This window comes from Coenobita brevimanus, chromosome 69 (assembly GCF_032717465.1).
Source record: "Coenobita brevimanus isolate Jiangsu-jjx chromosome 69, ASM3271746v2, whole genome shotgun sequence".
Lineage (NCBI taxonomy): Eukaryota > Metazoa > Arthropoda > Malacostraca > Decapoda > Coenobitidae > Coenobita > Coenobita brevimanus.
Genome location: NC_137022.1, coordinates 26,716,667 through 26,730,495, shown reverse-complemented (window position 1 = coordinate 26,730,495; position 13,829 = coordinate 26,716,667). Strand labels below are relative to the sequence as shown.

The following is a 13,829-nucleotide window of genomic DNA, read 5'->3' as shown; positions in this document are numbered from 1 at the left end:
ATAAGTAGAAGGTTAAGTTACAGTTAATAAAAATCTTGAACTCCCATAATACTATACAGTACAGTACAGTACATTTAGTTTCCTATGCAAAAACTGAACTCCACAATGACATACCCTGATCGGCCAGTTGGAGGCAGTGTAGTTATGAGGTATGGGTATGACGATCCACTGTTTGTTGGCAGCCACACTGAACTGCTCTGAATCACCATGGAGCTGTGTGGACGGGTCCTCAAAGGGGCCCTCTTCATCATCATCAAAATAGAGGGAGAGAGCATCCTGGGGTGAGCCACAGGGGCTGCCCCCTCCACTGGACAAGCCCTCAGAGGTGTTGAGATATAATCGATCACTACCTTGTAGAAGCACTCGCACAATTCGACTCTGCAATGGAAGTGCAGTAATGCAACTGATGTGAGAAGCTATAAACTGTAAATACATGTATTATGACTGTGTGTGTGTGTGTGTGTGTGTGTGTGTGTGTGTGTGTGTGTGTGTGTGTGTGTGTGTGTGTGTGTGTGTGTGTGTGTGTGTGTGTGTGTGTGTGTGTGTGTGTGTGCCTAACTAGGGACATCTAATAGTCTATCCTTTGAAGCCCTGTAGTCCTACTATGTGCTATGCATACATCATTATTCTTGCTTGATGATGATGTAATTTTGATGGAGGATGAGATACTGAGATATGGAATCAGGTAATACATAACAAACATATCATTATGGTGGTACATGGGCTTTCACCATCCACTCACTCGATGTAGAGCTGCTCTTGGGTGCATGCCCTTTCCTTTCTTCCTTCCCTCTTTCCTTCCTTCCTCTCCTGTCTTTCTTTCCTTTATTCTCTCCTCTTCCTTCTGTCTACGGGTGACTTTACATTCAGTGACAAGCCAAATCATTTCCTGTACGCCAGGAAATCACTTACTATGCTGGATGGTAACCATATAACCAAATTATGGCACCTGGTGGTTTATTGGGTAATTATGGTGCTCCAATCGGATTGAGCCGGTGCAGGTTTATATCCAAGGGGTGGTTGGGGTTTATTGCTCACGTAATGCCACTCAGGGATGAATGAGGCTGGTCACTCTCAGTTTAAATGTCAGGACCAACTTGCCTAGCCCCTGGCTCCAACACTTCTCATGGGGCAACACTGGATTAGATGATGAATGAATGAATACAGAGTACAGGGAGGTAAATGATGGAGAGCTTTTGGCTGTACATTACAGCAATCAGAGCCTGATTAGAGTACTGCTAAAGCCTTAGTGATAGTGGCTTTAATTCAGTAAATATATACCAGGATTCAGTAGCTTGCAAGACTTTCCTCTTCATACTTTACATTAGTGTTCTTCCTTAAACCTCTAAGTAGTAAGCTAAAAATGTGAAGAAACAAAACTAAATGGAGTCTAGGTGCATAAAATACTAATACTAATAAACCCTTTCTCAGGACAATGTTTTGCTCCAAGAAGCTTTATCAAACAAGGTTATTATAATATGCTGCTACGGAAGCCTGCCTAGCCCTCATGTTAGTAATTTTCAAACAATGGAATTCAGTGTCAACAGATTCCTTCTTCCTGATACTTTTCACTGTTGGGAAATATACAGTGCATTAACTCTTCAACCCAGTTACGTAGGTCTTATTTTATTTTTCATGCTAACATATAATTTCACTCAACTTAAGAACTGAAATCTAGTAGTGAAGGGATTAAAGAAGACTATATCAAACTCCTCCAGTTCTAAACGTATCTCCAAAGCTGAATAAAACCATATGATGGTAGCAATAACAGTATAAAATACATAATCAAAATCAGGGAAGTTTAGAAAAAGTTGAAGGAGAAAATTGTATTAGCAGTGGTAGTAGCAGTTGTAGTTCCAGGTTCATTTGAAACATGAAACTTGGTGGACTGCAGACTGAAGTTGCCTTTTTCCTGCAGCCCACCATCCTTTTGGGGGGAACAGAAAGGGAGCTGAGGAAAGCTTGTGTAACCAGTCAGCTCAGCAACTCAGTTATATCAGTGCTAGCACATGAAAGTATTCCTCTCAACACTAGAAGGGAAAGTGAGAGTCGTACTGTATATATACGATACCATGCAGGGGTTAACGGTGAGGGCACTCTTGATGAAAGAAAACTGTTGGACTAAAGTGGTGTGGCAATCTTCACTCCCAGTCCCTCTGCCTCTCTCCTCTGTGGAATTATTATTTTTTTCTCCAATGTTGTCCTCTTTTCCTTCCCTTGCCTTGTCTTTTGTGGTTTCTTCTAAGAGTTGGACACACCACAACTCGTACCCCTCTGCGCCCCACTCCTTGTAATGGATAAATAAACAGTTAATTTCACTTACACTGTAGGAAAGACAAGTTGACAATGACAACTAATACATTTTCAACAAGAACAACAACGAAATCACTAACATTAAGAAATAGGCTACACTTACTGTTCTGGGCAGCCACTCACACACCATACTATTAATCAAAATAAAATTCAAGCATCCAAAACAGACCACAAAATCAACCAAAGGAAACAAGATTTTAAATGACTTATCAACACTGTCATTCATACCCTAGGACGAATGGGGTAGGGTGAAAAATATAACAAATAATAATAAGAAAAAATCATAAGAAAGGAGAACTAATCAAAATCTGCCCAATTAAATGAGCCACATATTCATTCACTCATCATTAAAATAAAATATTACAAGTCACTCTAAAAAACAAACATGATTACATAAAATCTTAATCCAATTCAGAGTCAAATTTCAAAGTAACTTACCACTAAACAAAGAAAACATTATTGCTATAACAATGCAAAATACAACTCCAAACCTAACATCATTTAATCACATTACATATATAAAGGAGCATTGTGGTGTGGATGTGGATGTGATAGGAAGCATTAGGAGGAACACACTGAGGTGGTTTGGCCATGTAGAGAGGATGGAGGGTGAGAGACTGATGAGGAGAGTGTATGTGAGTGAGGTGGAGGGGGGGAGAGGGAAGGGGAGGCCGAGGATGAGATGGAGGGATGGGGTGGAGAGGTACAGTACATGAGAGAGGAGGGTGTGAGTTGGGAGCAGGGCAGTGAAATGGCGGGGGACAGGGCGACATATTTGTTTGTGGCCACCCTGTACGGGATTGAGGCGTCTGGCAATAGATAGATAGATAGATAGACATATATAACTCTTGGAATTTGCTATCAGATGATGCTGTGTGTGTGTCAAAACCATTCATAAATTCAAAGATGTGTATGATAAAATAGGAACAAAAGATTGGACATTATGAGCCTGATTCAATTCTGTAAAAATATCTATCCATCTATCTATTGCCTGATGCCTTAATCCCATAAGAGGTGGCCACAAACATATTGCCTCCATGTTGCCCTGTCCCCTGCCATTTCACTGTCCTGCTCCCAGCTCACACCTCCCTCTCTCATAAACTTCTCCACTCCACCCCTCCATCTCATCCTTGGCCTCCCCATCCCTCTCCCCCCCTTTCCACCTCACTCCCATACACCCTCCTCGTCAGTCTCTCGCTCTCCATAAGGCCAAACCACCTCAATGTATTTCTCCTAACGCTTTCTATTACATACTACTGTAGAAACATACTATGGTAGAAACAAATAGGTAAGAACATGGCTATTACAGGATGATTCACTACTCTTAGGCCCCAGAATTATTCTAATACAGTATTTTCGTTATTAACCCTCAAATGCCGGGCTATTTATACCATGCACCAAAGCCACTCTTTCTCCCTGCATGGGAACTGTTCTGAAAATAGCCTGTCAAACATAAATATCTTGGAAACTATAGCAGTTAGGGAAACAAATTACAAAACCACATTACTCAACAACTCTTCTTCTTGTGAATGAAAGTATCCCCAGATCTGTAGGTAGTCGCGTCAATTAGTAGGGAGTGAGGAAGAAGACTGACTTGCAGTGCGAGAGGTAGGATGTGTTCGTGTGTGTGCTTGCGGCCCCTACTATGGCTTTGCTCTCAACGTGATAACTTCTCCATTACTAAATAAACTAGATACAGTAGCATCCAAGGCATGCCCTTTGGCACTAGCATTGAGCCACTTCCTAGTATCCTTGGAAAGAGTCTTGGCAGGGATGGCAGAAGTCCACATGAGGCAGGAACGGAATCAGACGAGAAGTTTTAGAAAATAATTGTCTTACACCTGGCAGAGTCAGGGAGGCAACTGAGGTGAGGTTGGCTCAGCTGGCTGGACTCTCTCCCTTGCTTTCGTAACTAGATAAAGTGGCGGCCACTTCAAACTGTGGTGCAAACAGCGTCAGTTCCTACCAACACTCAGCAGGAATCTGGCATCTCCTTGCCGTCGGTTCAAACTGACACCCGGAGGTTTGGGGTTAATGAATCCATTCAACTGAACTATGGTACTTAGAATCTTCATTTCATTATAATCTAACCACAGTTGGATCATGTTTTGAAAGCTGTCCCTCAACGATTAAACATAAATGAACTGGCAGACTGGGATGTCTACATTTTCCCAATACTGTATAATTTAAGCTACTGACAGAAAGGCTGTTTTTAAACTTTTTTTCCCTTATGACAACCCCACAGCCATGACAAAAGTCTTGAGTTAGATCAAAAGAACTGAAAATATGCGGTCATTACTCAAGTACAGCAAGACTACTGGAATAATGCAGTTGACTAACCAACTGCCACTCAGCACAGGATAGCATTTCATTTCCAGCATCTCTTTAAATTCACATGTACTCAAATGTAGTACACAATTAACATAAACTAAAGCTTAGAAGTACACAGTTACATTTAAATCTGTTCACAGAAATAAGATATTTTGGGATTATTCTGGGGCCTCAGACTAGTGACTTACCCAGTACAATACAAAATAAACATGGTATCCCAAAGAATCTTATCATTAAACACATTAAACAATGCAACTACAACAATGCTATACAACATAAAGAGTTATAGGTCCTCCTTTCAAGTAACTTTTTAAAAATAACCTTTTCCTAATGATCTCAGTAAATCAAAGAAGAACTGCATACTATATTTCCATAGTAAATACTCTTTTTAGTTTAGCTTGGCCTAAAACTGTCATCTCTCCACAATGAATGCTGCACTGTAACAACAGATTAACACTAGAACATGATGCTAGTCATGAAAATGGGTGTAAAGCCACAGCAATATCTTATTCTGCCAGTAAGGTATATGAAATAAGCTACAAAAGGACAAGAAATTGGGCTGAGGTAATGTGAAAGGATTATACCCCATGAAACTATTTGCTAGTTTTCCCCAACTTATAAGCTGTGACACAGTATTTTAGGGCTCCTCCCTCACTTACAAGGACTATCTGTACAAAAACATCCATCCCAGGGTCCATTTACCATGTTTGTAATGGTGATCGGTCGAGAGAAAGGGTGGTCAGTGTAGTCCCAGTGTAGTGAGACAGTGAGCAGTGAGCCAAACACACTCCACAGCGACAACCCTCCACCACGCCAGCTCATACCCAACACAGTACCATCAGGAGTCCACTTCATGAAGCCTGTCACAATGGAAATATACTGCAATGTTAGAATGAGGGTAACGGATAGACAGGTGAGATGGATGGAATAAGACCATAAGAAGAGAGGATAACTGCACTAGGACAGTTGACCAATGGTAGGCACCTCCTACAAGACTATAACTACACTACTCGTATAAGACAAGGCTAGCAATCATCACCATCATCATCATCACCATTAACATCATCTAGATCTCTTTTTCCACCTAAGGATGGGGTGAAGTAGGGTCCAGAGAGCATTAACCCCTAAATACTGAAGAACATCAATGTACATGTTGACCACTTTAGCCCTCTCAGCCGAATCACGTCAATATAGCGCACCTTGTAAAAAACTGCCTGCACATTGCTCCGCCCCGATTGTGACGTATATCTCTTCAAGCCAATAAGGACTAACCCCTCCAGCCTCGCGTTGGGTGATCCGGCCACTCTGGGGGCAGGGGGGTCACCCCTCCCTCTTGGCCCACCCACTGCCTGAATGTTTCATCATCTGTCACATAATAACCCTCTCTGAAGACCCTCCCACCCCTCTGTACACCCCAGTAGGACGTTTTTAGTTGAAGTTTACCCCTCCCCCAACCACGAGGCCCATTCCATCCCCCTCCAGCCCGCCCTCCCCCCTTCTCCCCCTACCTTGTATACTATACTCCTACCTACCCTACTCCCTCCCTCCCTTTTGGCCCCATATTACCCTCCAGCCCAATAAACCATCGTGTGATAGCGAGCACGCAGCTTGGCTTGCTCTCCCCCCCCCATGCCTGTCCTCCCCCACTCCCCCTACCCCCAACACATGTACATGTGCTTTATATGTATTGCAGTTTAATTTGTTTTTTCCCTGTGCCTTTTCGTACCTGAAAGTAATAAATGCTTCTCTGTATACTATTCTATACATGCAAACACATGCAATCACAGGCATCTGAGCCCCAGCCCCCCCCAACACCACACAGCCCCAGCCCCCCCAACACCACCCAGCCCCAGCCCCCCACCACCACCCCTCCACCTCGATATAGTAAAGACAGTTACATTTTCCCTTACATGCATCTGCAACAATATTGAACAATATTCTATTTTCCTTCATGGCAATATAAACATTTGGTGTTTCTGAAAGTTTCTGAAGTACTATGAGGCACTGCAGGATTACTCACCATATGTGAATTATCTCCCCACACTTGCAAACACACCTCCTTGCATGGTTGATATGCTAAATCACATAGATTTTGTTTGTTTCAACTAGCCAAATTGGTTGTTACTGTAAATGATCTCCCAAGGTTCAATGTACTCATTGTGGGCCTTCTCCCCGATCGAATTTTATCTCCCCACACGTACATACACATCTGTTTTCATAGTAGTTGGCAAGAACAAACTAAAGTGCTCTACTTTGATGAGAAAAGATGGTTTTATCCAACCTCCACACCTACAAACCTTCTCCCCTCAGGGTACTTTATCTTCCCCAAAGCAAGTAATCTCCTCCTGTTCTCGGGCTTGGTGTGACATATGATATTGCAATGACCTATTTCAGTAATAGAAATAGTTAGTTATCAAAACTATGGAGGCTGTTGAAAATTTTGGGGGTAACTATTTTTTTTTATTTTTTCAACTTTGACCCTCGATTGTGAGGTAACCATGAGGCCTAGGGGGGTGCCAATTGCACTGTCAGGTGTGTAAATTCTTACTCTTTAGCCAGAATATATTGATTTTCCCCTTGGTGAAAGTAAAAAAAAAAAAAAAACACCCCCTAATTGCGGCACCAGTGCCAGACAAGCCAGATCAAATTGCGGTATTTAAAAAAAAAAAAAAAAAAAAAAAAAAAAAAAAAAAAAATTTGAGGGGAGAATCTAACCAAACATCTGCTCAGCTGATTGAGCTACACGCTCATCACTCACCACTCAAGGCCCCAGAATTCTGACTCCACCTCAGGCATAAACATTCACATTTAACAACAAGGATGGAAAATGAAACCAATACTGGCTTAATGCAGTAACATTCAACAGGTAACAGTAGAAACACTAAAAGCAGCATATATCAGTAGGCAACAGTGGAACTAATAATGTCAATGAGATGGAGTTTATCTCCATTCATCAAGTCATTAAGATTATGTCTGAGTATTTCATTCTTGAAGCTGCTACTGTACTTCCTGATGGTTTAAAACTGACATAAGTAACAAATCTTTCAGTAGAGGGGTAAATTTGTGACACAGTATGGAGAAGTTGTGTGCACTGACCTACAGGTCCTGGTGAGCCACCATAATCCCTATCAGAGAGGGTCAGCCGGTGTGAGACCTCCAGTCCTCCCGTTGCCTCATCCACCATATAAACAACACCCTGTGAGCTGCAACACAACATACCAACTTCAAATTACAATTCTGATGTTCCTTCTTAACATATATTTTCATTTTACATCATTACAGTACGCACGACGCAATACAGTATATCCACTAGTGGCAGACAGGAAATCTACACCGACAGGGAAGGAGGTCAAATGAAATGGCACAATCGAATGGGGTAGAATGCACATGACTGTCTCCTTCCATACTGAATATCTATACATACATACATATATATATATATATATATATATATATATATATATATATATACACAGCTACCACAAACTGACTTAGGACCTCCCACCACAAGGTATTAAAAAACACAGAAATCATAGTACAATATATCACAATGTTTGTTCATGAAATGCCATTCATTAATATGAAATCATGTTTCCCTTGTTTTTCAGGACCAGTTGGATGCATTTTGGCATGGAATCACTTAAATCTCTAAAGTAATCTAAGGACATTTCTTTGCACCAAACATTTGTCAGTTCAGTCTTCTTCTCTGCCATGATTTTCTTCATCTTTGCCCAGCAGTTTTCTATTGGATTTAGATCCGGACTGTTGTCAGGCCAGTCGAGGACCTCAATCTGATTATCCTGAAGCCATTTTGTCACCTTTCTTGACTTGTGACATGGAGCTGAATCGAGCATGAAAAAGTCACACCCATGAATAGCAAAAAAGTTTCACAAACGGTCTTTCAGAACCTGAATGTACTGTACTGGCCACCACTCATCATCAAGTTCTTTGGAGGATATTAGAGGCCTCCCATTCCCATTTCACCTGAGAAACTCCCCCATACCATTATTGATTGTGGGTGCTTAACAGTCAGCACCGTGTAATCAGGGTCATGTCGACTACAGGAGGCAGGGCGACGAACCTTGGCAGAACGCACCTGGAACACTTGAAATGTGCTTTCATTGGAAAACATAACTTTTCTCCACTCATCCAATGTCCAGTGTGCATACTTCTTGGCAAACTGAATGCGCTGCTTCTTCATGCGGTCAGTGAGAAGCGGTTTCTTGGTTGCGGTACGGCTTGGCTAACCCAGCTCCTTCTGCAAGCGGTGTTGGATAGTTTGAATTGAGACTTCTTGTAACTGTTGGGGATGCATTCTCTTCTATTCTACTGCTCTCAGTCAATGATTCTTGATTACTTCCCTCTTCAGAAGCATATCTGTACCTCTGGAAGTCGTCCTCTTCTTTCCACCGCCATGCTTGTGCTCTGGTACGAGATCTGGTGGCAGACCGCGCGCTGCAGCAAGAATCTTCATGACGGTCGACTTTGCACGTCCAGTTCGTTCACAAATCGTGTTGACAGGGACATTATCCTGCCTCCATGCAATGATACGGACCCTCTCATCCCTTGAGCAGTACTTTCCAGGCATGACAGCTGGACTCCAGGAAAATAACAAGGCAAACAGTAATGCATACGAAAAAAGAGGGACGTGCAAGCTCAGAGCGACGGGAACACATACTCCCACTCTCGCTTCTGGGCAAGCATTGGCGTGCTGAGTGTTTCACCACCACCTGCCAACACCACAGGAGTTGCCAGTTACTTCTTGCCCAAAAAATTCACTTCGTAGAGGTGGAAACACAATGCAAAGACAGACAACTCTCCCAAAGCAATACTGTGTGTAGGTCCTACGTCAATTTGCGGTGGGTGTGTATATATAATTCCATTCATCATCCAATCCTACGTTGCCCCATGAGGAGCGTAAAAGCCCGGGGCTAGGCAGTTGGTCCTGACATTTAAGATGAGAGTGACCAGCCTCACTCATCCCTGAGTGGCATTACAAGAGCAATAAACCCCAATCACCCCTTGGATATAAACCTTCACTGGTTCAATCAGACTGGAAGGCCTTAATTACCTACTAAACCACAAGGCACCATAATTTGGTTATATGGTAAGCACCCAACATAGTAAATGGTTTCCTGGTGTACAGGAAACAATTTGGCTTGTTTCTCATTGTAGAGTCATCCATCTGCAGAAGAAAGAGGAAAGAATGAAAGAAAGAATAACAGAAGAGGGAGTGTAAAGTTACCTACAGACAGAAAGAAGAGGAAACAATGAAGGAAAGACAGACAGAAGAGGAAGGAAGGAGGGAAGGAAAGAGGAAAGGAAAAGGTAGACACCCAAGGGGGCACTACCTCGGGTGAGTGGATGGTGAGCATCCGCACCTGCCACAAATATATATACAGTAATCCCTCTAATATCCGGACGCCCAATAACCGAACATCCCCACTAACCGAACCTTATCGTCCTGGGATCAAACATTCCCAAAATGGTCCGAAAATCCAAAAAAATTGGAAAAAAAATCGATTTTTTGCCGTCCGTAATTTGAACTTGCCGCGCGCGCCGCGTGAGAGCATTGTTTTGGTTCGTCATTCCTCCGACGTCCGATAGAGCGCCGCTGCATCCTCCCCACTTCCCGCCTGTCTCTCACCGCGACAAGACCTACGCTCTTCGCCATGGCTTGGGAAAAGTTAATGTGCAACACTTAAATTTAATGGAACATTATTTGGACTAAAGTGAACACTGTGAAAAGAACGGACTTCTGTGTGTTAGTGACTAAGTTCAGTGCAAGACTTCAGGAAGAGTGTAGTGCAAGTGCTTCAGGAAATCGTTCTTACTGTCAGAGTCCGAGAGGAGGCGGTTATTCATCGAGGTGGCCAGGGACTTGCTGTAAGTAGCCAAAATGTTTCATGTTGTACTATTTTCCATACTATATTTACCAGAATGTTTCATATTGTATTTTTTCCCATACTATACTTACCAGAAAGTGTCATACTGTACTTCTTTCCATACTAAACTTACCTCATGCATGTGCAGTAGGAATGTGTTTTTCAGAGTTCGGTTAGGTTCGGTTAGGTTAGGTTCGGTTAGAGTCCATAAGTACCAGAATGTTTATTAATGTATGAACATACTTCTAAACCCACATTTTATGTGTCTATTGCATTTATTTCAGTCATTTATGTGCCTTATTGGTGTGATTTGGGTGTTAAATAGGTGCTATGCATGTCCGGAGGGAGTTGTATAGGTGTTTCTCTGTGTTAGGGTCCGTAAGTACAAGTCCATAAGCTGGGGCCCAATATCCGGACAAAACCAATATCCGAACCTACTGATGGCTCTATTGATCCGGATATTGGAGTGATTACTGTATATATATATATATATATATATATAAACTGGTATATTATATACAGTATATATCTACTGTATATCAATCTATCTATATCTATCTATCTATATATATATATATATATATATATATATATTTGTTTATTTATTTATTTCTATACTGTATTGTGGTAGGTGGTGGCGACCATCATCCACTCACTTGATGTAGTGCTGCCTACTTCCTTAGCTTTTATCATTCTTTTTCTTTGCCTGTCCTCCTCTCTTCCTATTTCTCCTATCTTTCCTGTCACTTCTTATTCCTTTTCTTTCCTTTACAGGTGGCTTTACATTGAGTGACAAGCCAAATGGTTTCCTGCAAGCCAAGAAACCATTTACAACATTGGGTGGTAACCATATAACCAAACCCTACGTACTCCCTACGTGTCAACAAGTGGGTTGGTGGAGGGTTGGTGCCCCTCCCTGTAAAACAACTAACTCAGTGTTAAATGGCCACCCTTTATGGGATTATGGTGTCTGGCAATAGACAGATAGATAGATATACTGGTAAATATATATATATATATATATATATATATAAGAAATACCTGGCTACAGTGACAGAAAAGAATGGAAAATGTGCAAAAGAAGTGGAAAGTAGAGTGTCACAAGGACGAAAAGTAGCTGGTGCAATGAAGGCCTTGATAAGAAAGAGAGGCTTGAGTGTTGCAGCTGCATGAGGCTTGCACGAAAGAGTGTTAGTGCCAATTCTAACATATGGATGTGAAACTATGGTGTGGCATGAAAATGAAAAACCAAGAGTGATAGCAGTGGAGATGGGACTGCTGAGGAATGTATGTGGAGTAGAAAGCGGATAGGATACAAAATAATGTGATTCGTGAAAGATGTGCTGTGAGGAAGTCTGTGGACACCAGAATCGATGAGAGTGTACTGAGATAGTATGGTCATGTGGAGAGAATGGATGACAACAGAGTGGCGAAAAAGGTATATCTGAGTGAATTTGAAAGAGAGAGGAAGCGAGGTAGGCCAAGAAGAAGTTGGAGGGATACGGTGGATGAGTGTGTGAGGAAGAAAGGTTTGGAAGTCAGTGAGGCTAGGAGAATGACAAGAGATCAAGCTAGCTGGATGAATATTGTGAGGAGAAGTGCATGATCAGGGATTTGGCACCTCTTAATAACATGAGAGAGTCCGGAATGACTCTATCGGATATGTTTACGTGAAGCTACAGAACGTGGTGAATGTTTTTGGCATATCAGATACAGCCAGGATTCTGGAGGCTTGAATGATAAGTGAATGGAAGCGTGGCCCATTTGAGTGGGAAATTTGGGCTGTCTGGACATTGCAACTCCTCATCCTGCCCTAGGGTGGGAAAGGAGGTCCGGATGATGATGATGGTGATGATGATATAAAACAAAACATATAATGCATTCTAATTTTTTTCTTCTTCTTTTTCTAATGCATGGAAAAAGGAATCCAAGGCCATAGTCTGTAAGACTGTTCCCTCCAAGAAAAAAACAAATAATGGAGAGCCAAATTCAAGATCTGTTTAATAACATACAGCACATAACTTTTTAATACTGTATTTTCTCATCCTGAATAACAGGTAATGAGAGGCACACGAGTTCCTTAAGTCCCCTCTGAATCAACCAGTCACAAATAACAGGTGAAATGTAAACATTTCACCCAATTTCAACAATACAGGCAATATACCGATAAAAGAAACAAAGAACATCAAAGTTACCAGCATTAATGTAGCTGAATGTATCCATACTCATTACAATATTTTAAGAGCTAGTTACTTATAATTAAACCTTCAAGAGGCAAAATGTGCTGGATGTGCAACTTCATTCCATTTTTTTGAGAGATGCTCAGAGACGCATCAACAAGTAAACTTACAATATTTATTTCTACTGAAGGAGAACTACATCTTCTGAGGGGGGGGGGGGAAGCAGAAGTAGTTAAATATGGTGACCCTGCAAAGAATCATAGAACAAAACAAAAACATCTAATCAATTAAGAGAACAAAGTATGAGGCAGATGAAAGCAATACAAAGATGCTGACAGAAGTAAACTGTAAGTCCACATCAACACCAAATGAGGTCCAACATATATTTTCATAAGATGTATGAGAAACATCCACTGTATAAATTAATGCAGTAACCAGTAATCAATCACATGAAGAAAGTAATCATCAATATCCTATCCTAACTTCCCTTGCTAACTGGAGATCATCACCATCAAACAAATCACACAATGAAACCTGAAAAGAAACCAAGTAACTTCCGATACCAGCTTGTGAGTTGTAAAATGGAAATATAAAAAATACATTCAGCTTAGGTAGAAACAAAGTAAGTGTAAAATGACTCAAATGCCAACAGATGCACTGTTGATACTGTTGATTTGCCCCTTGGATCATCTGAATGTGAACCTGATAGGCTTCAGCTGAAGCTGCCCTTTTGAATTACACATTCCTATATCCAGGCGATGGGAAGGGAGCTGAAGGACATTTATATATACAGACAGGTCAGTGCCACCATGTAAATGCATCCCCCTCCATCATCACAAATGAACTAAAATGTCAAAAACACATCTGCTATACTACTAACTTTGCCCTCCCATATGCCAGAAGTCGGTACTTGTGGTTGATGGCTGCACATGTAGCATCCTCCAACTCACGCGCCCAGATACCCTGGACCGCCTGTTGAATAGAAAATCATCAAATTATCTGGCCACCTATTCCCTTAGCAGTTCATCTAAGATGAACACAAAAATGTCTCCCTGCTTATCACTGTCCATCACTGCTTTTTCCAAATATATTACCATTAACCACTCTTTTCTTAAGTAAT

General features: G+C 41.6%; 1 protein-coding gene across 1 annotated transcript in view; it reads right to left on the bottom strand.

Annotated features, from left to right (window-relative positions):
- Nucleotides 1-13,829, bottom strand: part of Rich (Guanine nucleotide exchange factor subunit Rich) — an 85,146-nt gene that overhangs the window by 62,958 nt on the left and 8,359 nt on the right. Inside the window, exons 6-10 of the mRNA XM_080277365.1 lie at nucleotides 13,590-13,681; nucleotides 7,741-7,847; nucleotides 5,347-5,504; nucleotides 2,072-2,287; nucleotides 115-378 (exon numbers count right to left, since the gene is read on the bottom strand). Of these exons, the coding sequence (XP_080133491.1) occupies nucleotides 115-378; nucleotides 2,072-2,287; nucleotides 5,347-5,504; nucleotides 7,741-7,847; nucleotides 13,590-13,681 (837 nt within the window). The remainder of the gene's footprint in view (nucleotides 1-114; nucleotides 379-2,071; nucleotides 2,288-5,346; nucleotides 5,505-7,740; nucleotides 7,848-13,589; nucleotides 13,682-13,829) is intronic.